The 26,852-nt window shown below is 41.8% G+C and overlaps 1 protein-coding gene across 3 annotated transcripts in view; it reads left to right on the top strand.

Annotated features, from left to right (window-relative positions):
• TGFBR3 (transforming growth factor beta receptor 3) overlaps positions 1-26,852 on the top strand; it is a 209,253-nt gene that overhangs the window by 13,199 nt on the left and 169,202 nt on the right. For 2 of the 3 annotated variants that reach the window (XM_045478261.1, XM_045478263.1), the window contains exon 2: positions 13,137-13,319. In XM_045478261.1, coding sequence (XP_045334217.1) covers positions 13,232-13,319 — 88 coding nt within the window. In that variant the 5' untranslated portion in view covers positions 13,137-13,231. Of the gene's footprint in view, positions 1-382; positions 437-13,136; positions 13,320-26,852 lie in introns of all 3 variants that reach the window. The other variant, XM_045478260.1, reaches the window with a different exon arrangement.

Below are 26,852 nucleotides of genomic sequence, written 5' to 3'. Positions count from 1 at the left end.
TTACAGAGGCTTTGTTACATAGGCATGGTTGATTAAATCTTTGGCGATTGGCGGTTGAGTCAACCTCCAGCCCCTCTCTGAAAAAGAACTGAAAGTTTCCACCCTCCAGTGAGCTGTTGGTTCTCCTGGTAAGCAGCCCCCATCCTGAGGTAGGGTCCAGAAGTCACCTCATTAACACAACAAAAGACACCTTTATTCCTGTCATCACTTAGGAAATTCCAAGGATTGTAGGAACTTTGTGCCAGAATCGGGGACTAAGACCAAATGTGTATTTCTCGTTATAAATCACAATATCACAACTTCCGTGACCACCCTAGGTCTAAAATAATATTCCTCCTCTCAGCACTCTCTCTCCTTAACCTGCTTTATTTTTCTTTCATAGGACTTCGATCACTTGACACATTACAAATTTGTTGTCTTTCTCCCCCATGAGAAGGTAAGCTCCGTGAAAACAGTGCCGTGTTTAGTTCATTGCTGTGTCCCCAGCTTCCCCAGCACTAGCCTGGCACGTGGTAGGTGCTAATAAATGTTTAGTGAGTGAATGAATGAAGTGAGATAAAACCACCCATTGAGCCTTGCCTCTCTGGTTTCAAAACAAAATAACTTGTCATAGGTCGGATCGAATCATGCCCACTACAGTGCAGGGCCTGGTCGGCATCCATAGAGGAGGAGCTCCCATTTGTAGTGTTAAGAGAATCAGACAAACCTGGGCTCCAAATCTGGTGCCAGGACTTAGTAGCTGGTGACCCTGGGGCTGTTGAGTGTCTTGAAGCCTCACTTTTCTCACTATAAAGTAGTATTCTTGGGTTGTTGAGAGGTTGAAATGAGAAATTGTGAAAAACGCAGTAGGTGCTCAGTAGGTGGTAGCTGAGTATTTTGTGGGGTCAAAAGAGGAAAGCAGGGTGTTAGCCTCTACTAGGAAGGGGAACGTGGAATAAAAACATGAACAACCACAGAATAATTACAAAGCAGCATGCGGACAATGCTTGGCTGTGCTACAAACTAGCTGTGTAACGGTGGGCCAGTCACCGAGCCTTTCTAATTCCTGGTTTGCTAATCTGTGAAATTAGAGGGCTGGAGTAGATGTTATCTATTTCTAACATTCTGGGTTGGCTCTGAGTAGAAGATAACACGGAACAAATTATCCACAAAATGTCAAGGAGACTGTGTTCGCAGTGGGATGGGATTAATTAGAATGTTTTTTAGAATGAGGTGAGGGGGATGAGTAGAGTTCTTGGAGTTTTAGGAATAGAGTAAAAATGGCAGTTTTGATAAATTGGGAAGATCTGACAATATTTAGGTTTTGTGTGTGTCTACATTGCTCAGAAAATAACGATTTAAATATATTTTGTTGGGGCGCGTGGGTGGCTCATTCGCTTAAACATCTGACTCTTGATTTTGGCTCAGGTCATGATCTCACAGTTTGTGGGATTGGACCCTGCGAGTGGGTCTCTGCATTGACAGTGTGGAGCCTGCTTGGGATTCTCTCTCTCCCTCTCTCTCTCTACCCTTCCCCCTGCTCATGTGCTCTCTCTCAAAATAAACTTAAAAGATATTTTTGTTTATATCAGCTACGTATTAAAAGTAGTTACTATAGTCTTAGTATTTTATTTACACTTAGGTTGTCAAATTGAATGTTTTTCTTGGCTAATACTTTCCAGTTTTGTTAAGTCATTCGTGCTAGCCATTACATGACCGTGTATTTCAAATTTCCACAAGTGTGTTTGAAGTCTCATTTTATAGGAGGGATTCAGGATTAGTTGTTAGTACATATAATGACAATTATAAGTACGGTATAGAACAAAAGATTTTCTTGTTTAATCTCTTCGTATTAGAGATGAAGAAATTAAAGCCCAGAATGGAGTGGCTTGTCTAAGCTTGTAAAACATGTTGATGCCAGAACTCCTGTCTTTCCTGTTCCTTTGAAGCTGCCTGAGATATAGGTTCTTTCTTATACACAGCTGTTATTTGTCAGTTTATCATTTATTATTGAGAAATGTTTTGATAATTCACCATCTTTCCATCCTTTTAGCTGTAATGTACAGAATTGTGTTTGATACTGGTTACCCATTATGGTACCTTCATTGGATGCCTACTATATGCCAAGTAGGTAGACTACTGCTACTAGCCGGGAGACTGCAGTCCTTCTTTCTAGAGTGAACAGATGTAGGAAAGCCATGCCTGGAAGGAAATAATCACATAAACATCTATCTGCAGAGTTGACTTGAACTACATTCCAGGTGTCTAAGTTCAACTGTGTCTGAGGGAATCATAGGAGGCTTCCTTAAAGAAGTAATGCTTATACACAGAGTTGAGACCTGAAGATGTTAGTAAGTGGCTGTGTTAGGGAGATTACAGAGCATCACTGAGTTCTGACGGGGTTGGAACATTGCTTCTGAAAGCAAGGGCTTGGCCCTTTTGTGGGACTGAATTGAGGCAGGTGTGGCTGGAGCATACAGAGGATAAGTTCAGACTAAATAGGCAACATCCAGCAGTCATGGGAAGGGTTTTGGTCTTTATTCTTGACAGCAGTGGGTGACTACTGAAGGATTTTAAATTTTTTTTTAATTTTATTTATTTATTTTTTACATTTATTTATTTTTGAGAGACAGAGTGAGACAGAGCACGAGCAGGGGAGGGGCAGAGAGTGGAGACGCAGAATCCGAAGTAGGCTCCAGGCTCTGAGCTGTCAGCAAGTACAGAGCCCAATGCGGGGCTCGAACCCACGAACCGTGTTTCGTGACCTGAGCCGAAGACGGATGCTCAACTGACTGAGCCACCCAGGTGCCCCAGGATTTTAATTTCTAATGTTTCACATGCCTCAGCTGCTGAGCCCTTTCTTTACCAAATAATCAGTTAAATAATTGAAATGTTGTCTATTAAGGGATTACCCCCATTTAAGAGAAATAATGTTTTATTGGAAGTCAGTGGAAAGAAAGAAAAAAATGTGCTAGATTGTAATTAGCAGACTAGAATAGTCTATTGCTGAAGTATTTATTCTGAATTCATTTATTTGCAGAATCCCTGTGAATGTAAATAAACGTGAATAAAATATTTTAGTAAATTACTAAATTACAAAATAGTCTAATGGAGGTCTAGTAGATGTAGCTTCCCAAAAGTTTTTTTTTTTTTTTTTTAATTTTTTTTTTTTTTCAACGTCTATTTATTTCTGGGACAGAGAGAGACAGAGCATGAACGGGGGAGGGGCAGAGAGAGAGGGAGACACAGAATCGGAAACAGGCTCCAGGCTCTGAGCCATCAGCCCAGAGCCCGACGCGGGGCTCGAACTCCCGGACCGCGAGATCGTGACCTGGCTGAAGTCGGACGCTTAACCGACTGCGCCACCCAGGCGCCCCTCCAAAAGTTTTTTTTTAATGGCCTAGTGCTTACTAGGGCCTAAGGAATGTTGACTGGTGTCCTGATACTCAGCTGTGCTGACTTTTGCTGGAATAATGGCAGCTTCGTGATTCAGTTGGCCCTTTTGGTGATAGCTGATTCCTCACTCCAGGCAGCTTGGTTGGTGCCATTGCCAGCATGAGTTCCTCAGCCTCCGGCTAAACCCCTGAAGCTAAATTGGGAATGGTAAGGTAGAATTGAGGAGGGCCCTGCAGCCAGATTCCTGAAACTTACACCAGTGCTGTTGAGGCAGTCAGTCGCTTTAGCACCCTTTCGCAGCAGCTTTGCAGTATTAGGACTATCTTTAGGACTCCTATCTTGTATTGAGTTTGGAGTCATTGTTTTTTGGTAATGGAGGTATTTTTTTGAAATTCTAATGATGAAGTCTAAAATTAATACAGATTTTTGGTATAAACTATATTATCTCACTACTAGTAGTTTGCTTGGTTTTTTGAAAGCCTAGGGGTATTTTAGCCATAAAAAACTTCAGTAACTATTTAAAAAAAGTTTTTTTAATATTTATTTTTGAGAGAGAAAGAGAGAGCATGAACAGGGGAGGGGGGGGAGAGAGAGAGAGAGAGAGAGACAGAGTGAAACACAGAATCTGAAGCAGGATCCAGGCTCTGAGCTGTCAGCACAGAGCTGGGCACCCCACATGGGGCTCGAATTCACGGACTGCAAGATCATGACCTTAGCCGAAGTCAGACACTTAACCGCCTGGGCCACTCAGGCACCCCACATATACATACATATATATATATATATATATATATATATATATATATATATATATTTTTTTTTTTTTTTTTTTTTTTTTTTTAAACATTTATTTATTTTTGAGACAGAGAGAGACAGAGCATGAACGGGGGAGGGGCAGAGAGAGAGGGAGACACAGAATCGGAAGCAGGCTTCAGGCTCTGAGCCATCAGCCCAGAGCCTGACGTGGGGCTCGAACTCACGGACCGCGAGATCGTGACCCGGGCTGAAGTCGGACGCTTAACCGACTGAGCCACCCAGGCGCCCCCATATATTTTTAATGTACTTTGGGCCAGGTATTGTTTTAGGTAACATGCCCATATTCTATCTCACATATTATAATCAGAATGTCAGATAAGGGAGTGGTAGAGGCTGTCCAGTGTAACATGTCTGGGTAAGCCAGGTTTGGAATCCCCAAGTACAGTTCTCTATTAATTAGCTTATAGTTATGAGCAACAGCAATCTTTGAATCCAAAAATATTAAGTGTGAACGATTGTCCTTGAAATATTGCAAGGGTGGGTGAAAAATCTTTCCTTTGTGAACTTGAATAAAACGTGGTCTTTTACAGCAGTATGAAGTGCATCCCTTTCTGCTGTATTTTGCTTGGGCAGTGAGATCTGTTGTGCTTGGGATAGACAGAGGGGCTTTTAAGGACTGGCTGAAGGTCAGACTCAAGGTAACTAAGGATTCTGGGGCCAGAGATGTGTTGGTCATACTCTGGGTTAGGAATGAGGGTGGGCCAGGCCCTGGAGGTGCCGGGGAGAGCAGAGTCCAGCTTCTCTGAACATCTTGTAACCTCCCTGCCTCCTGCCTCCCTTCATGTGGGAGTCTTCATGTGGAATGCCTTCCCATGTGTAAGGTAGTTCAAAAGTAATTCTTCTTTTCCTGCCACTGGCAGCCACAGAATGTTGGAACTTTAATCTTAGGCCTCAGGATTCATTCTCTTTGGTAGAGATAGCCTGCTGTGACAAATAATGATAGCTCTCATGCTGTTACGTACAGTATTATTTGATTCTTGCAACGACCCTGTTATGTAGGGAAGGTTATTTTCTTCTAAAAAATGAAGAAACCGAGTCTCCATTCTCATCTAAAACTCTTTTCTTGTGTGATCTGCTTCTAAGAGTCTTTTTTTTTTTAAGATTTTATTTTTTTAATGTTTATTTTCGAGAGAGAGAGAGAGAGAGAGAGAGAGAGAGAGAGAGAGCATGAGCAGAGGAGGGGCAGAGAGAGGGGAACAGAGGAGTCAAAGTGGGCTCTGCGCAGCAAGCCTGACATGGGACTTGACCTTATGAACCATGAGATCATGACCTGAGCCAAAGTCAGATGCTCAATCAGCTGAGTCACCCAGGTGCCCCAAGATTTTACTTTTAACAACCTCTGTACCCAACATGGGGCTCAAGCTTACAACCCCAGGATCAAGAGTTGCATGCTTTACCAGATGAGCCAGCCACGAGGCTCTCTGCTCTGAGAGTCTCCATGGATTTTCCATGCACTCTAGGCTCCTTTCAGTATATTCTCAATAGGGTACTCAAGAAAATGTTTATTTATTTTTATTTTTTTCCTGTTATAGTGAGATATAATTGACATAATGTTGTGTAAGTTTAGGGTGTAAAACATAATGATATGTGTGTATATATAGCAAAATGATCACCACAATAAGTTTACTTAACATCCATCACCTCACTTAGTCACAGATTTTTTTTTTCTTGTGATGAGAACTTTTAAGATTTACTCTCTTAGCAACTTTCAAATATGTAATACAGTATTGTTAACATGTAGTCATCATGTTGTATATTACATCCCCAGGACTTAATTGATCTTATAACTGGAAGTTTTTACCTTTTGATCATCTTTCCCCACTTCCTCCACCCCTAACCTCAGGCAACCATCAATCTGTTCTCTGTTTCCGTGAGTTCAGTTTTTAGATTCTACATATAAGTGAGCTCATAGACTGTCATATGAAATGTCTGAGTTATTTCACTTAGCATAATGCCCACAAAGTCCTTCCATGTTGTTGGAAATGCAGCATTTCTTTTCTTTTCTTTTCTTTTCTTTTCTCTTCTTTTCTTTTCTTTTCTTTTCGTTTGTTTCTTTCTTTCTTTCTTTCTTTCTTTCTTTCTGGCTGAATAGTATTCCATTGTGTATATATACTGCATTTTTTAAAAATCCATTTACCTGTTGATGGACATTTAGGTTGTTTCCAGGGTCTTGGCTATTTTATTTATTATTTTTATTTATTTATTAATTTATAATTTTTTTAATCTTTGTTCACTTTTGAGAGACAGAGACAGAGCATGAGTGGGGGAGGGGCACAGAGCGAGGGAAGACACAGAATCTGAAGCAGGCTCCAGGCTCTGAGCTGTCAGCACACACAGCCTGATGCGGGGCTCAAACCCACGAACCGTGAGATCGTGACCTGAGCTGAAGTCGGACACTCAACCGACTGAGCCACCCAGGCGCCCCAAAGGTCTTGGCTATTTTAAATAATACTGCAGTGGACATAAGGGTGCAGATATCTCTTTAGCACAGTGATTTCATTTCCTTTGGATGTATACCCAGAAGTAGAGTTACTAGATCATATATGGTAGTTCTATTTTTAATTTTTTGAGGAACCTCCATACTGTTTTCCATAATGTCTGTACCAGGGAAATCTTTTTTTTTAATTTTATGCCAGAGACAGAGCGCGAGCAGAGGAGAGGGATGGAGGAGAGAGAGAGAATCTTAAGCAGGCTCCATGCTCAGTGTGGAATCCAACGCGTGGCTAGACCTGACCTGAAATCAAGAGTCAGACACTCGACCAACTGAGCCACCCAGGCCTTCCCCCCTGCTTTTTAAAGTAAACTCTATGCCTAACGTGGGACTTGAATTCATGACCCTAAGATTAAGAGTTGCAACCTCTACCCACTGAGCCAGCCAAGCGCCCCTATACGGGGGAAATCTTAACCCAATGGATCATAACTCTTCCCTGCTTAAACCCTTTCTTGAACCTTATTTCTGTCTCTCTCTTTTCTTTTTTGGCTTTGCAGCCTCTTTCCCTCCAGTGCCAGGGGCCTTTAATAGTTCCCGCACCTGGAAATCTTTTAAACCTCGCTGTTTTAAACCTCTACTTATCCTTCAGGTTGTGGGTACTTTTCCTTTAGAGCTCTTATCATAGCATGTAATTACAAATTTGTGAGCATTTGTGGGTTTATCCCACCAGACTTTAAGCCCATGAGGGCACAGAACGTATCTCGTTCCTTGGCTGTTATATTCCCATTGCCTGACACAGAGTAAGCAATAACTAAAGACCTACTGAAGGAAGAAATAAAGCTCAGGAAATTACATATCTTACCTAATGTCACAATAGGTGTCACTTCTACTAAATACAAGCTCCATGAGGGCAGGATTTTTGGTTCCTTTTTCAGTGCTGTAGCTTTGGCATCTTCAACAGCACCTGGCTCATCGTAGTATTTGTTGAATGTTGATTGCGTTTGAATGTGATTCCAAAGAGTTCTTATCCAAATCCAGAACTTTCCCCCTTTTGCCAAATCTGTCTGAAAATGGGGATTTGGAATTAACCAGTTTCTTTGTATAGTAGAGAAATCTGAGACTTGCTGTTGTGATTCAGTAAGGTGGCTTTGCTTTCTCTGTGTACAGGTCTTAAAGGGCATCCAAATGTCATCAGACAAACAACAGTATCTCTTCTACATCCTGTATACCCCTTTTTATAAGCTGCCAAGCTAGATATTGATGTCATCCATCCTGCCTCTTTTTTTAAATCCCCTGAATAACATGTTGAATAACCATGAGACGAATTCCTTTACCAACTTTTCTTTAACCATTTACAGACTTAGCAGTATATTTTCTCCCCAAAATTCACGTACATGGCCAACCAGAAACATTTTAATGATCCGTTAAAAAGTAATTTCATGTTTAAGGGACCAGAAACTCAGGTGTTATTTTGGTGTTTTTTAAAATTCCACTCAATGGTATTTTTTTTTTATTCTACTCAATATATTTCTGTCTTGAAGATCTTCAGATTTGTTGAATATTTTCCTCATTGACCAAAGTCTTAGTGTTAAGATAAGACAATGCACATGTTTGTGCTTCATCTTGCCCTTCGCATTTTCAGAGAGCTTGGGAGTCATACCACATTACCATGGATTCTTTATTTATTATAGTTGCCACCTTTAGTCCTGAAGTCAAGTCGTAGTTTGAGATCCATAATGATTTGTACAGAGGGTGTATGTCAGTGTGGAAGTCCCAGTGTGTGATGGCAGCCCTGTCAGGCTTCTCCCTCTCTTGGAAAAACTGTTTTCCAACAGAGATTGAGAATTGAGGGGGAGAAAATGGTGTCTTGTTTTTGGTGACAGATCTGGATCTGGGAGGTAGAGCCTGCCATGGAAAGACCTGGTTTCTAGTCTTGAAGCTGCGGTATTATTTTGGGCAAGTGCTGGGCTTGGAGACTGTGTTCCTCTTCATCATTGAAATCATGTTGCTCTCTTCTACCTTTAAAAGCTATGATGTATCTATCTCTAGCATGCTAATTCCTTTAATTGAGAAATAGATCCACTCCAAGTTAATTGTAAGTTCTGATTTTGAATAATCTTGTGGATATAGCCAGAGCTATTTGGTCATCAGACAGTGTGGGGCAGCATGCTCTGTTTAGTGGCCTCAGAAATAGAGGAACTCTGAAATTAGAAGAATTAGGGGTGCCTGGGTGGCTCAGTTGGTTAAGCATCCTACTTTTGATCTCAGCTCAGGTTTTGATCTCAGGGTTATGAGTTCAAACCCCATGTTGGGCTCTGAGCTGGTCATGAAGCCTATTTAAAAAAAAAATTAGTAACACATTCGTGTGTGTGTGTATGTGTGTGTGTGTGTGTGTGTGTGTGTGTGTGTGCATGTTTTAAATCCATTAAACTCTCACTCAGAATTTTTTTCTGCTCATTTGGAATGGAACACATTACTTTGACATGTGAACAAAATGAGTGGACCCCACATTGTTCTTTCAAGATCGCAGAGTACCTTATTTATATTTCTAAAAGAAGCATTTAGTTCATGAAGTCCAAAGAGATTCAGTGAGTTTAGAAAACCAGGGTGGTGAGTCTGGTCTTTACAAATTGAGTGTGATAGAACCTTACAGAAAAAAGAGGAGTTTTTATTTCCTCAGTTTTATTTCAGATCTACAACTTAAAAAAAATTTTTTTTTTAATGTTTATTTATTTTTGAGAGAGAAAGCGCGTGTGCAAGAGCATGAGCAGGGGAGGGGCAGAGAGAAAGAGAGAGAGAGAGAGAGAGACAGAATCTGAAGCAGGCTCCAGGCTCTGAGCTGTCAACACAGAGGCGGATGTGGGGCTTGAACTCACGGACCACGAGATCGTGACCTGAGCCCAAGTTGGATGCTCAACCGACAGAGCCATTCAGGCACCCCTCAGATCTGCAGTTTTTTAGAAGCCTCAGTCATGCAACATTGTTCTAGTTGGGGAACTGATCCCTAAACTAGATGCTGATATGTGCAAGTCTTGGCCAAAATTGGAGTTTCACAGAACGGGAATGACACGCTTCCCTTTTTATTCTCCTCTGCCTTAGGATCCTGTCACCACTTTGAGAAGATTAGACAAAAACTCTTTGCAGTTTATTTTCTTTTTGAACAAGTTACATTACGAAGGGACTTTTAAGCTTCAAGAAGAAAAGCTCCCTCTTTGTTAGAAGCAGCAGTGTGCAGTTTCAACTTGTCCTGGACTTCCTCGGAGATGTTTTAAGATCCGGTGTAAACTTGCTGTGGTTTGCCTTTGGGCATCAAACTGTTTAGCTTGGCTCTGTTATATCTGTAATTGCTGCATTTTAATAATTGCCCAATATTCTTGTCAGCAATTTGCAGTCTATATTTTTAATAGAACGTTTTGCCTTTCTTTTCCCCAGGTTCATTCAGACCTGGTTTAAGCCCCTGGATTAATTCTCACAGTCCCACAGACCCTCTGCAGCTGTGGGTAGGGGGTGACACATGCTCATTAAATATTCCCACAAGCCTTGTGCTGGTTATAGTTTATGTGCTCCATAAAAACCCTCTGGGAAGCCATCTTCTCCTCAGATCTCCTTACAGGCTTTGCTTTGCAAAAATTGCCCTTAGCATTTGCTCAAATAACATATTCTTCTGGAGAGAGTTTTCCTTATCAATCCATTCAGGAAGTTTAATTTTTTGAAGGGAAAAAATAGGGACAAATTCTTTGCTGTCATTGACTTTTTAAGTTCACGGAGGAGACTTCCATTCCATCTGAGGTGAATGTGGAATTATGGTGACAGCAGTGTTGGATTCAGGGGATGATTGAAGTCAATTTCATGGCTTCCAAAATTACCTAATTTAGTCAGTTTTGAGACAGACTGTTGTGTCACAATGACTTGTGCCTCTACTTGACTGGCAATTTTGTTCTTTTAGTGATTCTGTTCTTTAGCTTCTCTCCTTTTTGTATCTGTTAAAGTGTTCATTTTTCAGTAAATGAAAGATTGAACTGGTTTTTACAGTAGCTAAGGATTATATTAATAACCACACCCGAATTTCTCCACTGTATCGAGGTATAAAAATCCCTCAAAAGTAATGCACAGGTAGCATTTATTGATTGCTTATTATGTGCTCTGCGCTGTTCTAAGCTTTACACACACACACACACACACACACACACAATCCTCACAATAGCCCATATGATAGGTTTATGCATGCAGAATAATCTACCCAACATAACCCATTTGGTAGGTGACAGAGTAAATTCATACCTAGGCAGGCTTTTAACGGTTACCATAATCCATGTTCTATTCATACTGGGCTTTTAATCACTGTCTCTCTCTCTCTCTCTTTTTTTTTTTTTTTTTTTTTTTTACGTTTATTCATTTATTTTTGAGAGAGAAAGCACAAGAAGGGGAGGGGCAGAGAGAGAGAGGCAGAGAGAGAGAGAGAATCCCAAGCAGGCTTCGCACTGTCAGCCCAGAGCTCAATGTGGGGTTCCATTTTAAGAACCCTGAGATTATGACCCGAGCCAAAATCAGGAGTTGGACGCTTAACCGACTGAGCCACCCAGGTGCCTCTTTGTAATCACAATATTACATCAAAATTGAACAACTGTACCTCCTGCATATATAACAGTTTAGTTTCAAGGCATACATAAATAATTCTTTTTGATATTAGGACCTGATTGTTATTATTTCTGGATAGGTAATACCTGAAATACCCCAATGGTACAAAACTCAAATGAGAATCAGTAAAAAGGCTCCTGTGCTCTCCCATCTCTGTCCCCAATCGACCTCTTTCCCTCCTTCTCACAGGCAATTAGTTTACTACTGAAAAGAGCCATTTTAAATATCTTTTCTTGAACACTTGATTCCATGAACTAAGATCACTTAATTAGAAACTCATTTTGCCGTTATCTTTTTATATTTTTGTACTGTATCTACAAGTACCCAAACTGGCTTTGTGAAGTTAGCAAGCCGGTTCTGTAGATAGTATTTCCTGCGTGAGGGTAACAAAGCTGTAGTCCCCAGCTATTCGAATTGGTTCCTGAAAACTCCATGATCTTATCTGCTCAGCACCTAGATCAGGCAGGGTCTTTGTGCTTTTAGCCATGCCCTTACACAGTGCCTGGAATATAGTAGGTGCTCAATAAATGCTTGTTGAATCGAACAACTTCTGTAGGTTGTGCCAGGATATAGGGCTGGAGAATATATTTGGTGCTTCTAAATGAGGTAATCTTTAGGGCCATAGGAGGGATATTCAAGTTAAACAAACCACCATAAAACTTGTTATTCAAGGCTCTGGTTAGCATAAGGTTAGAAAGGACCTCTGGATCCTCTGGTCCAGTAATCAGAGAGAGAGTCTCAGGTGGGATTGAGAGACAGGGAAGACTTTCCTCCTATTAAAATGTTGTCAGACAGTTGACATGAGAATCTCTCCTTTTGATGGTTCTTTTTTTTTTTTTTTTTAAGATTTGTTATTAATGTATCTTAATTTGATGCTTGTAATGACTCTGTCATTATAACAATAGATTGAGTCTCTGATCAGAGTTCTTTGTATTTCCTCGTTGACACTAGGAAATTCATATATCAAGTGTCATTGATTGCTTTAGTGTCACAGCATAACTGGTAATATTCTATTGTAAATGCACCTTGATTTTCTTCTGTATTCCTGAAAATATTATATAAAACCAAAGGTTTAAAGTGTCTGGGGTACCTGGCTGCCTCAGTCAGTGGAGTGTGCAACTCTTGATCTCAGCGTTGCAGGTTTGAGCCCCATGTTGGGTGGAGAGATTACTTAAAAAAAAAAAAAAAAGGGTCAAAAATAAGCATTTCTTTATAAAAGTATTTGCTTTAAAAATCTTTATTAGGTAATTAGCACCCCCCACTTCAGCTTCCTGGAGTGCTGTCTAAGCATGTTTTAAGATAAATTTATCTTACACCCTTCAGAAATTCTTTTATTATTATTTATTTATTTAAAAACATTTTTTTAATGTTTGTTTATTTTTGAAGGAAAGAGAGACAGAATGTGAGCAGGGGGAGGGGCAGAGAGAGAGGGAGACACAGAATCCAAAATGGGCTCCAGGCTCTGAGCTGTCAGCAGCAGAACCCAGCGAGGGGCTCGAACTCACAAACCGCGAGATCATGACCTGAGCTGAAGTCGGTCGCTTAACCGACTGAGCCACCCAGGTGCCCCAGATGCTTTTTTTTTTAATGTTTATTTATTTATTTTGAGAGAGAGAACAAGAGAGAGCATGCACATGCCCAGGAGGGGCAGAGAGAGAGAGAGAGAGAGAGGAAAGAGGGAGAGAAAATCCCAATTGACTCGGGGCTTAATCCCACAAACTGTGAGATCATTACCTGAGCTGAAATCAGGAGTCAGACACTCAACCAACTGAGCCACCCAGGCACTCTTAGAAATTGTTAATTTCACTTTAATGTGTGTTTTTGAAAAGATGTTTCTGCCTTAAGTTTTCTTCTTGAAATATGTTTATTTTTACAGGCAATTTGAAAATTGGAAAGAAGGATTTTTTAAGGCCACTTCCGATTTGCAAAGGCTGTCTACAATCTGAAGAAGTCTCGGCTGAGGGTGACTAAATGGGGCACGCTTCTGGAGAAATCAAAATGGCTTCTTACTATGTGATCGCCATGTTTGCCTTGCTGAGTTCCTGTGTAGCCACTGCCGGTGAGTTGTATAATATAGGTTGCAGACTCAATATATTCTTCTGGGTATATTTTTCCTCAGCCTCTTCAGTTTGGAAAATTTTAGGAAATGTGATGCTTATGCAAAACGTATTTATGTTCTTCGAGGAAATAAAATATTTGACCACAGATTACATAGTATGTTTGCCTGTGTTACATTTTACTAGACTGGTGCTAGACATTCTCATGTTGGTGATGTAGATACCTAACTAACCATCAGTGGTGACATAGGTAGAGAACAAATATGCTAATGTTTAAACCTGCTTCATTTTGTTACATGCATAGATTACATTTCTTTTCTTGTCCTAAATGAAAATTTCAAGAAAGCCTTTTTGTTCTTTATCATAAAATAAGTAGATCTTGTAGATAGAGGTGACATTCCATCTCTGCAGAGATGCTTAGGAGGTTATTAATTTTGTCTATTCAGATATTTTAATGTGTAACTTTAGGAAAAGTACAGAACTGTGCTTCCTGGAGGCCATCAGAGTATGAGATTGGAGATAAGAAGAAACAAAAGATTTGGTGGGAACATTGTCGCTTCAGTAAGAGTATTAGATCCCCCATGCCAACATCTTAGCGTTCCCAGTCAGGGTTACTTAACAAATTTGGAAGCTTAATTTGCCCTATTTTGTGGTAATTTGCTTTGTGTCTGTTCTATAATGAGCTACATGAAAGAGTTTGTTGGACCAGTTCTGTGAAGTGGCTGGTCTCCACAAGAGTGCATGCATTAACTTGGAAAATGATTAGCCTCTTTGTTTTGGCTATTGAATTCACCTACAGATGAGATGATAGTGATCATAATAATAACCATTTATTGAGTGTGCACTACAGCCAGGCACAGGGCTAAACAGTTACAGGATATAACAGTGAATAAGGATGTTATTTCATGAGCTCTCTTAATCACAACTCTAAGGTGGGTAGGATTATTTTGTCCCATTTTACAGTTGATGAAATGAGGTATGGAGTGATTAAATAACGTGCACAGCGTCGTGCTGCTGGGGAGTGGAGGAGCCAGGTTTTACCTCTATGCTCTTATCCTCTGTGCTCTACTGAAGAAGCCAGTAAGAAGCTGTTAAGGCTCCAGTAGACTCAGACCAGGAGTCATTTGGAGGCACAGGCTGAGTGAAAGTCAGTTTGTAGAACTTGGTTTATGGGATTGGACGGCAGACTGTCCCTCTTGTTGCAAATACCTTGGGAGAAAGTCACTAGTTTTTTTGTTTTGTTTTTTAAGTGATGGTGTGAATTTGAACTGCCCACTCTCTGTCAGCAGTTTCATCTTGCCTCATGATTGAAGAGTTATTTGTCTTTTAGCCTCTATGTCAAAATTGATCTTAATTAAAATTTAATTGAAACGTAGTAGCGAGAGAGAGAGAGAGGGAGCGAGGGAGAGAGAGATGGCTTGATTAAAAATGTGCCTTTAAAAAAAAAAGTGTTGTTTTGATGACAAGACGTATAATCATACCTGGTGGGTTTGAGGCAGAATTTTCTGCTTTCACTGATGCCTGGAACAGACTGAAAAACATAACTGAAGAAGATACTTCATGGGAAAGTGGTGAGTTTGATGACTCTGTATAACCTTGATGTATTAGATAATGAATCCGTTTTGGTTAAGACCTTCCTTTTTCTTCCAGGCCATCGGTAAAATATTTTTTTGAATTGTATACATAATCAAAATTTTGCTGAGAATTACAGTAAAATTGAAGGTATAGTAGAGTTACAAATTTTGTAGCAACCTGAAGCAAGTGATTAATGGTAGAGGTAGAGATACCTTTTTTTAATGCTAAATTTTTATTGAAATACAGTTTACATAGAGAAATGTACACATGAAGTGTGTAGCTCAGTATATTTTCACAAAGTGAACACAACTATGTGAATAGCATTAGAGATGCCTTTTTGAACAAACTATTGCCTAAACGAATGAATAAGAAGGAAGAAATGTTTTGTATATACTGATAGCCAGTAAATCACATATTCACTGAGTCCTTCTAAGTGCAAAGCACAGTACTAGTCACTTAGGGTCATACAAAGGAATGTTAAGATTCATCCCTTCCTTTGAATCATTTGTACTTTAGTTAGGTATATAAAATAAAACCATATAACAAAATAATCAGTATATGGTGAATACCAAATAAAAGCCAAAAGACCTCAGAGAGGTCAGAAGGGGAAGCCCTGGTGGATTGGAGCAGCTAGGGAGAGCTTTGTGGATGTGCAGATGTGCTCCATCTTTTTTTTGTTTTTTGTTTTTTGAGAGAAAGGGAGAGAGTGTGTGCATGCGTGAACGTGCAGGAGAGGGACAGAGAAAATCTTTTTTAAAAATGTTTTTTATTTTTTATTTTTGAGAGAGGGCACAAGTGGGGGAGGGGCAGAGAGAAAAGGGGACAGAGGATCTGAAACGGGCTCTGTGCAGACAGCAGTGAGCCCAAGGTAGGGCTGGAACTCAGAACTATGAAATCACGGGATCGTGACCTGAGCTGAAGTCGGACACTCAACTGACTGAGCCACTGAGGTGCCCCAAGAGAGAGAATTTAAAGCTGGCTCCATATCCAGCATGGAGCCTGACCCAGAATTTGATCTCATGACCATGAGATCATGACCTGAGCCAAAATCAAGAGTCGGACGCTTAGGGACTCCTGGGTGGCTCAGTCAGTTAAGCATCCGACGACTCTTGATTTTGGTTCAGGTCAGGATCTTACAGTTCCTGAGATCAAGCTCTGCATCAGGTTCTGGACTGACAAGGTGGAACCTGCTTGGGATTCTTTCTCTTTCTCTCTTTCAAAATAAATAAATAAACATTAAAAAAGAAAAAAAGAGTTGGACATTTAACTGAGTCACCCAGGTGCCCTGATGTGCTCGATCTAGATCTCTGTTTTGAAGGCCAGTCAGAATCTAAAAAGACAAAGGCATGGGGTTGACCAGATGGGGGGAACCATGCCTAGCATGATACATGGCACGTAAGAGCTCGATGTGTTTTTAAAGGGTGGATGACCTGGAGAAGTGGTACGGGAACATAGCAGGAGGTCTGTTTGGAAGGAGGGATGGGAGTAGATTGTGGAGGGCCTTAAATGTCAGAGCGAGGCTTGTGGTTTTCATTTTGAGGTTTGGATTCTCTCTTTTTCCATTCCCATGTAGCCAAAGATATATACTGTTTAATCTTAGAATTCAAACTGTGGCTTCAGAAAGTGAGGCTGAGAATATGGTTTCATTAGCTTCAAAGACAAAACTGATTAGCATATAGGCCAATAATTTATCAAGGGCTTGCTTTCTGGTAGCTAATTTCTTTTGTCTTTATAAGAAACCCTATGAAGTGGGTGTTAGTATTATACTAATTTGCATTTTACAAATGAGGAAACTGAGACTCAATTTGGTTAGTAATTGTGTGAAGACCCATAACTAGTAAGTGACCGAACTGGGACTTGAACTGAACTCGGGTAGTTTGCTCTAGAATCCAGCCCATCCAATATTTCACTGGTACCTCTGTGTAGGAGCCACCAATGAGTCATCCTGGGACAAGATTAAACTCCTTTCACCTCAGAAGAGATATCTAAATCACCAGAATGGGAAGGACCCTCAAATAATGGGTCATCTTTATTTGCGTTCTTATTTCACTGACATGACTGTGAAGGTCTATTGTAGGGTTCTTGGTAGTGGAAGGGATAGTTAACCAGGGAGGGCAGAGAACAGCACAACACATAAAATGAACTCAAGTCAGGATAGTAGACCTGTTCTAGCTCCATAGATTAGCCTGGGCCTTTAGTGAAAGCCTTTCCTTCTCTGCTGTGTTTGAGGGTGAAGGAGGCAAGGAAGGGCCAGCCAGCCGCATCCTAGGGTTAGAGATTGCTTGGACAAAACTCATATTTTTCCTCCCCTCTCTTTTTTCTGGGTCATCTTACAGCACTGTGGGTAGGGAGGGCCTTGCTCTTGGTGAACAAGAGCTGTGTGAGTACCATTAAGCTTCCTGGTTAGAAATTATCTTAGGTTTTTGGCACCTTGTCTTAGATTCTGCAGTCTCTCTAAGAAAAGTGGAAAGTTAAAAACATAAATGCTTGCTCCTGTGGGCTTAAGGCTAAGTTTTCAGTTTAAGAATTGTTCGACTACACATCTTTTGAAAATAATTAATTTCTCTCTCCAAGGCTTGCTAGAGTTAGATAGGGCTATGTTTCCAGGAGCCTTAATAATGAGAAAAAGAGGCACACGGGATTCAAGGAAATCAGTTTGGTTGGAAGGCATGGACTTGCCTGCAGTCCCCTGGCCCCTCGTGCCAGGTCCTAGGGCACTGCTGCCGTGAGCTCTGTAGACACCCTCCTCGCCTCAGTGCCAGCAGCATGTTGGTGGGACGGCTGTTTCCCTCTTTCCATTGTTGCCATTCTGTGCCTAGGTGCATCTTTTTGGAGGCTTGTCCATGATCCGCTCACACATTTCTACTGAGCAAACATTTCTTTTCATCTCTACTGAGTGTACCTGGAGCTCCAGGTATAGTCCACAGGACAATAGAGATGCTTTTATTTGGAGCTGTTTTCCTGCTACTGCTTTTTTTTTTTATATAATTTTTTTTTTTTCAACGTTTATTTATCTTTGGGACAGAGAGAGACAGAGCATGAACGGGGGAGGGGCAGAGAGGGAGACACAGAATCGGAAACAGGCTCCAGGCTCCGAGCCATCAGCCCAGAGCCCGACGCGGGGCTCGAACTCACGGACCGCGAGATCGTGACCTGGCTGAAGTCGGACGCTCAACCGACTGCGCCCCCCAGGCGCCCCCGCCCCCCAGGCGCCCCCCCCCCCCTTTTTTTTTTTTTTTTTTTTTTTTTTTTTTTTTTTTTTGAGACAGAGTGATTGAGTGCAAGCAAGGGAGGGACAGAGAGGAGAAGAGAGAATCCTAAGCAGGCTCCTCATCGGGCTCTGCCCGATGGCCGGCTCAAACTCACGAACTGTGAGATCATGGCCTGAGCTGAAACTAAGAGTTGGGCTCTTAACTGACTGAGCCACCCAGGCACACCTGGAGCTATTTTCCTGCTAAGAAAGCTCTGAACTCTTTGTGTCCATGGGACAGCAAGCAGAGAGATTAACTGGTTAATACTTAGTTTGGAATGGGACCAGCTGGCAGCCTTGTGGGGAGGCTAAACTATTGGTAATGTCATTTTATATTTATAGTTTTCAAATGCTCTTCTACATACTGTTTCATTTGATTCCCGTAGTCCCTAGGGTAGGCAGGTATTGTATTCTTTATTTCCAGAATAGGGATTATGGGACTCAGAGAAAGTAATTTAAAAGATGGTTTGATTTTTGGTCAGACCAGAATACAACACTCTTCTGCAGACAAGCTGCACCCAACAAGTCTTCTAGTCTTTATGTGGCAGTACGCCCCTTAGCACCTCTTGAAACGGTGCTAGCTGGGCACTCTGCTTGGCGCTCTACACCTGTTGTTCATCTGATCCTTACAGAAGAAAAATGTAATATATAATGAGAGACAAATCAGTTAAAAAATTTTTTTTAAGTTTATTCATTTTTGAGAGCAAGAGAGACAGAGCATGAGTGGGTGAGGGGCAGAGAGCGAGGGAGACAGAATCCAAAGCAGAGTCCAGGCTCAGAGCTGTCAACACGGAGCCCGACGTGGGGCTTAAACCCGCAAACCGCAACATCATGACCTGAGCCAAGGTCAGAGGTTTAACCAGCTGAGGCACCCAGATGCCCCAAGACACAAATCAATTTTAATAAAAGTTAAAGTGGTCATTTTTATGCAGTCATACCAGTAGTAGCTGGCAGAGAGGCATCAACTCCAGAGTTCATGCTCTTTCCATTATGCTGTCCAGGAGGAGCAGCCATTCTTTCTCCTGGACTTGAGATGAATGCCCAAGGACTGCAGAGGTGGCTCTTCCACAGTTTTCTCCTCTCTGCCACCTGTGTGATCAGAGGCTGCAGCTCATAATGAAAGGACGATGGGGAGAGTGCCAGTGGGGGCGGCCACCAGAGCATATAGAGGGCAGAGGGGGGATAGACTTAAAGATTCAAAGCAAACCTGGCAAGGCTTTCTCTTGCTGATACTACGTCTCTGGACCCAGCTAGTTGATTTGGTCTGTGATTATTCTTGTTTTCGGGTTGTTGTTGTAACCACTTTTGAGTTTAATTCCTCTTTTGGATATCTAGGGAAAAAGATGTCAATTGTGATGCCAGCTTTCACCATGGCATGAACTTTCTATTTATCTTAAAGAGTAAAGAACTGCAATTAAAAGACCCAGAGTGGAGAGAGTGACCTGTGTTTTATGTTGTGTTCTTTTTGGGGGTACCATGCCCACCCAAGCATGATGAGGTCCCCCCTGCTCCATGTTTTTGCACAGAAATGGTAAACGAACATGCATGTGCACGCACACACACGAAGCTGCAACACTTAGCAGTAGTCAAGTAAACGATGGATTTGTTTCCCAAAGATTCCCTTACCCTGAATCTACTAGGGTGTGTGTGTTGGGGAGGGTGGGCAGGGTGGAATATGACATGATGTGCAATAACTTTTTTTTTCATTTGCGAAGATGGTTTACCAGCCGATAGTTGGGTAACTAGCTATGCATAGACTAAGAAAAATTCACCAGGACACGAGTAAGATTGTACATAGGCTTGATGTCAGACAAGTGAATAGAACCCAGGTTTCTCCCTCCTTTGCATCCTTACCTTAAACTGTATAACTGCTACTCTGCTTTATGGATTCTTGATTTATTGGGGTTATTTTAGGTCACTGGCAGTGGTCTGTTTTATAAAACACTGATCAACATTTCCACCAGCACAGAGCTATCTGTATGTACCCACACAGCTGTTTGATTGCTCAGAGCCTACACTTTCACATACTGTGGATGTAGGAAATGAGGCTTTCTCAGCTTGTTTGCTTTGATAACTAATCTTTCATGCTCTGGGGCTACCTTGAATCATTGCTAGAGCTCTGAGCTCCGAGTGCTGGTTTTGGAAGCATTGTAGGATCAGGGAGTGTTCCGGGAAGGATTCCAACATGAGGCCTTCATTTAAGATGGCCCTGCACATGGGCATTGAGGTATTGAGGTGCTTGGCCCTCCTGGAAGATTGGCCCGGACTGCACGGCATCCCTGTGAGCTGCTGCTTGCTGACTTATGCTTTTTTTTTTTTTAAAAACCATTCTCTGCCAGAGTGGCCTAAAAAAAAAAAAAAAAAAAGATTTATTCTGAAGTCCAGTATAGTCACATTTTTGTTCTCCGAGAGGACACTGTAAATCAGGCAGAATTCTAGAGGACTTAAAAAATGCACTTGTTCTCAGAATGTTCCTTCCAGGGACCAGGCAGCAGGTGCTCTGGGGACTGAGGGCCAGCTATTCTCCTACCCTATCCTGCCAACTCATAGCAATCTTACCAAAAAAAAAAAAAAAAAGAAAGAAACAGACCCAAAACCCAAAAAACCTAGAGTGGAGTATGGAAAATCTTAATGCCTTCGAAGGAAAATTGATTTTTCTTTTTAAGTTATTCTCTGTGTTGGCAGTGAAGAGAACTTTATAGTGAGAAGTTGTAGTTATGGCAGAAGGAAAGAGTTCCAGTGTAACTGCTTTAAGTTCTTTGCATTGTTTCCCTTTGTCCTCATATGCTTGGATGAGTTAGTCCTAGTCTAGATGATAGACTAGAACTGTAGGAGGAACAGCTCCCTTCCTGCTCTTCTGCCCCATCCAGGAGGATGCTAGGGTAGCCCTGCCTCCGGCCTCTGGGGAGAGCAGAGCACCAGCTCCCAGAGTTACACCTGGACTGTTGTTTCCATCGGTGACGCGCTGAGCTGCTGTAGCACTTTGCTGTGCAAGTTTTCCCAGTGGGATGCATCTGTGTGTGCACTCTTGTTGCTGCATGGTGAAGCACAATGCCTGCTCCCACCTGCCCCTTTCTTTTGAATGAGAGGAGAGCACCATTGATCGTTTCACCTTTTTTTTTTTAATTTAAATTTTAATTTATTTTTAAACGTATCTCTATCTCAGACATAGGGCTCAAACCCATGACCCGTGAGATCAAGAGTCAGATGCTCCACTGACTGAGCCAGCCTGGCACCCCTCATTTCACCTTTTCATTCATCTTTTAAATAACTGCTGTGTTTGGATAAGGACATGTAGTCTGGTCAGTAAACTTGACCTGTCTAACCAAGCCTCATGTACTTTGCTACCTTCTGAGGCACAGAAAGGGGAGAAGTTGGGTAGTGCAACAATGACTTTTTTTCTACCTCGTAACATGGTTGTTTCTTAAAGAGTTAGCTGATTTATTCAACAGGCATCTATTGAGCATTCTAGACACTATTCCAGGTGTGGGAGGTATAGCAGTGAACAAAATAGACAACAGTTGTTGTCCTTCTGAAGCTTACATTCTAGTGAGGAGAGACTGACCAGGAACAAAAGAATTATGCATAGGTTAGCAGGTTCAGTGGAGAAAAAGCAAAGGGGCTAGGGATTGTTAGTAAGGGACTACAGTTTAAAGTAAGGTGGAGGGGCACCTGGGTGGCTCAGTCGGTTAAGTGTCCGACTTCAGCCCAGGTCATGATCTCGCGGTTCATGAGTTCAAGCCCCGCGTCGGGCTCTGTGCTGATGGCTCAGAGCCTGGAGCCTGTTTCAGATTCTGTGTCTCCCTCTCTCTCTGACCCTCCCCCGTTCATGCTCTGTCTCTCTCTGTCTCAAAAATAAATAAACGTTAAAAAAAAATTAAAAAAAAAAATAAATAAAGTAAGGTGGATAGGGGCACGTGGCTGGCTCAGTCAGAAGAGCATGTGACTCTTGGTCTTTGGGGTCGTGAGTTTGAGTCCCACATTGGCTGTAGCTATTGTTAAGAAAATAAACTTAAAAAAATAAAGTAAGGTAGATAGGGAACACCTCACTGGAAAGAGGGTTTGAATAAAATTTTTGCAGAAGGTTAGCTAAGTGGCTATCTCGGGGGAAGGAGCCTTCTAGGTAGAAGGGAAAGCAAGTGTAAAGGTCCTGATGTGGCAGTTTGCCTGATGTGCTCAAGCAGAGGAGTAAGCAGGCCAGGCAGCTGCTAGAATGGAGAATCCAAGAGTTTACTGGGGGCAGGTGCAGGGTTGCGTATGCACCCTTGTTGTCCTTGTAAAGTCTTTTTTTTTTTTTTAATGTATATTTATTTTGAGAGAGAGAGAGAGAGTGTGAGCACAGGCATGTGGCAGGGAGAGAGGGAGAGAGATTTCCAAACAGGCTCCTGGCTGTCAGCACAGAGCCCGACGAGGGGCTCGATTTCATGACCCTGAGATCATGACCTGAGCCGAAGCCAAGAGTTGGATGGTTAACTGACTGAGCCAACCAGGCGCTCCCATTGTAAAGTTTTTATTCTGAGTGAGACAGAACCACAGCATTTGAGCAGCAGAATGATATGATCTGAAGGATGTTGTTTTTTTTTTTTTCAACGTTTATTTATTTTTGGGACAGAGAGAGACAGAGCATGAACGGGGGAGGGGCAGAGAGAGAGGGAGACACAGAATCGGAAACAGGCTCCAGGCTCTGAGCCATCAGCCCAGAGCCCGACGCGGGGCTCGAACTCACGGACCGCGAGATCGTGGCCTGGCTGAAGTCGGACGCTTAACCAACTGCGCCACCCAGGCGCCCCTGAAGGATGTTTTAACAGGATCCTGTGGCTACTGTGTTGAGAATAAACTGTTGGGTGAAGGTGTATTTGGGGATTACTGATTGATGGCTATTAGGATATTTGAGCAAGATTTTGATGGGGGCCAGGATCAGATTTTAGAAGGGAAGACCCTTGGGAGTGATATGCTTATGAAATTAAGAATGATTTTGTGGTTTTTAGTTTTACTTTTTTCAAAGTTTATTTATTTTGAGAGAGAGAGAGAGAGGAAGCATGAGGGAAGGAGGGGCAGAGAGAGAGAGGGAGAGGGACAATCCCAAACACTGTCAGCGCAGAGCCCAGTGTGGGGCTCAAACTCACAAACCTTGAGATCATGATTTGTGCTGAAACCAAGAGTTGGACCGTTAACTGACTGAGCCACCCAGGCGCCCCTGATTTTGTGATTTTAATGTGTTTCTTTAGGGGGAAAAAAAGGATAAAGACTTGTATCTCATATCAGTGGAATACTATGCTATAACCTATTAGTAAAAATAATTACTTCTGCATAACGGTAAAAGCTGTAACTTAAACCATCTAAAGAAAATCTCTTTGCATTGTGAATGACTGTTCTTGAATATTCATGGTCTCAAAAGCCTGGACCTTCTCTTCCCAATTTACTGACTCTCCTGATTGCCACGTCTCATTCTTTTCATTCCCCATGTGGTCTTAATTTCAGGATTATGGATTTTGAGGATCTTACCACTTTTTGCAAAAGTGCTTCTCATAACAAAACTAGTGTTTGAGGGAAATACAGTTGTGCCCATCTTTATATAGTAAATGAATGTGTGTAAAGTCATTTTTATAGATTAAGCTGTATTAAGCTTAAGGTTGATTTAGCAGGTTTTTTCCTGTGAAGAAAATAATCACTTTAAAATATGTTTTATAATATGGATATTTATAGTGGTTTTGCCTGAGAGTGGGGTATACCCACCTTGCTTTTGGAGTTGGAAATTCTAAACAGACCAACATTAGAACAGTTCTTTCTAAACTTTGATGTGCATACAAATCCTCTGAGGTCCTTGTTAACATACAGATTCTGCGTTAGTAGTTCTTTTTTTTTTAATTAAAAAAAATTTTTTTAACATTTATTTATTGTTGATAGAGACAGAGTGTGAGCGGGGGAGGGGCAGAGAGAGAAGGAGACACAGAATCCAAAGTAGGCTCCAGGCTCTGAGCAAGCTGTCAGCACAGAACCTGACGCAGGGCTTGAACCCATGAACCGTGACATCATGATCTGAGCCTAACATCATGACGCTTAACCGACCGAGCCACCCAGGTGCCCCTGCTTTAGTAGTTCTTGATGGGTCACAGACTATACGTTTTTAACAGGTCCATATGATGTTGATGCTGCTGGTCTGTGGACCACATTTGAATGCATAGGTCATCTATTTTCTGAGTGGACTAATTGTAACAGAACCTGTAAACACTTTCTAGAAAATTCTAACTCATAAATGGAAGTTTGGTGTTAGCTTGCTTTTGAAACAGCTACCTTTAAAACCTTTCAGTAAACTCATTCAGCTCCAAGGGATTCATGTGCTGGAGAGGAAATTGGTATGAGGGGGTGAGCTCCTCAGACACCTTTAGCTCTTCAGCTGTTAAGTGTGATGCACCCGTAGAAACCAGGTGCATCTTTATTAGCTGGGGCTACACCTTGACATAATCATTATAGTTATTAAGGAATTTTCCCTCAGTTCTTCCTTTCATGTAACTCCTTTGCCTTTTCCTATTTTTTGCCTTGTGACTTAGTAGAGCAAGGCAGGAGACTTTGTTGATTCACGGAGCCTGGGAACATTGTCACAGGCAACTAAACTGAGGAGACTAGGTAATGAAGGATGGTACCAGCTGACTGGATAAAAGGGGGAGTTGAGGTAGGTTAAAAACGGTGCTAAAAAAATTAGTGTTAAGTTGGGCACACCTCATTTCTGCTCTAGCTGTTTTAAACTCTGGCTTCCTCACTAATTCCTACTTAATTCCTTTTTTTTTTTTTTTTAAAGTTTATATATTTTGAGAGAGAAAGAGTTCATGCGTGTGTGAGCAGGGGAGGGGCAGAGAGAATCCCAAGCAGGCTTGTCATTTTTAGTGCAGATCCCAACTTGGGGCTTGAACTCATGAACTGTGACATCATGACCTGAGCTGATACCAAGAGTTGGACACTTAACTAAGCTCCTCAGATGCCCATCCTACTTATTCCTATTACCAGTTTCCAAGCTAGAACTTCAAAAAGTTAACATTTTTCAGAAGGGAAAAAAATTTCCCTAAATTTTCTACGTTGTTGATATTTATTAAACATCTTGACACTGTATTTATTTACCACTTAATTTTAAAGATTTAATTGGTTTTATTCACTGACTTATGAATCAGGCAGCATCCCATTTAGCAGACAGAAGGGAGCTCCACGGAACTGTACAAAATGATAGGAGGGAGTGAATAAGGACCTTGTAGCAGTAATAAGGGTACTGCTTGTAGTAAGGTCACTGTTCTTTAGGGGATGGCAGGGGTCTGCCAGGCATATTACCTCACTAGTGCTGACCAGGTAATTCCTGAGTAACTGGTTAAAGATTCTGTTTCTGGGAGAGCCAGAACTATGATTCAGTTAGTTTGGTGATGTGGGGCTTAGCATCAATGACTCCATTTTCAGCCTGTTTTCTTGTTTGTACCTATTATTTATTTATTTATTTATTTATTTATTTATTTTGAGAGAGAGAGGCAGAGAGAGAGGGGAAAAGAGAGAGAATCCTAAGCAGGCTCCACGCTGGCAGCATGGAACCCTGTGCAGGGCTCGATCCCACAAACTGTGAGATCATGACCTGAGCTGAAATCAAGAGTCAGATGCTTAACCAGCTGAGTCACCCAGGCACCCCTTGTTTTTAACAATCCCCTCCTCTTCCTATGATCACACTCTCAGCCTGAGAAATATGATCAAACTTGAAGACGTTAGCATCACTCCCAGCTACCACTGTGGAGCTCTCACTCTGCTTATCTTCTTTGTGGTATTCATGCAGAGGTCAGAACTCCAGGTTCATGTTGTTTAAGTTGGTCATGCTCTTCATTTCTTTTCTGACTTTCTGCTCATAGGGAGATCATTTGCTTGGTGGCTAGTAGCTGTGAATTCACTTAAAGCTTTTGAGAGAGTACAGCACACTAGGGAGAGTATCATGATTATTAGAAACAAGGCAATTCCCATTGTCTGGAGTGTACCTCAGAGCCGTGGTCCCCAAGATCCAAACCAGTCAAAATAAAATTTGAGTCAAAGAAAATCCCATTGAAGGAGTCACTCTTTTAAGCCAAGTGGCTTGCTTGTCCAGTGATTTTTTATTTTATTTTATTTTTTTTTTATTTTAAAAAATTTTTTTTTTCAACGTTTATTTATTTTTGGGACAGAGAGAGACAGAGCATGAACGGGGGAGGGGCAGAGAGAGAGGGAGACACAGAATTGGAAACAGGCTCCAGGCTCTGAGCCATCAGCCCAGAGCCCGACGCGGGGCTCGAACTCACGGACCGCGAGATCGTGACCTGGCTGAAGTCGGACGCTTAACCGACTGCGCCACCCAGGCGCCCCATCCAGTGATTTTTTAAAAAAATTTTTTTAATGTTTATTTATCTTTGAGAGAGAGAGCACAAGCAGGGGAGGGGCAGAGAGTGAGGGAACACAGAATCCAGAGCAGGCTCCAGGCTCTGAGCTGTCAGCACAGAGCCCGACAAAGGGCTCAAATTCACAAGCCATGAGATCATGACCTGAACTGAAGTTGGATGCTTAACCACCTGAGCCACCCTGGCACCCCGGTGATTTTTTCTTTTTTTTTTAAGTGCACTCTACCTTCAATGTGGGGATTGAACTCATATCCCAAGATCAAGAATTGCATGCTCTACCAACTCAGCCATCCAGGCACCCTCATCCAGTGCTT

This window comes from Leopardus geoffroyi, chromosome C1 (genome assembly GCF_018350155.1).
Source record: "Leopardus geoffroyi isolate Oge1 chromosome C1, O.geoffroyi_Oge1_pat1.0, whole genome shotgun sequence".
In the NCBI taxonomy this organism is placed as follows: Eukaryota; Metazoa; Chordata; class Mammalia; order Carnivora; family Felidae; genus Leopardus; species Leopardus geoffroyi.
This window is presented reverse-complemented; position numbering and strand designations above follow the sequence as displayed.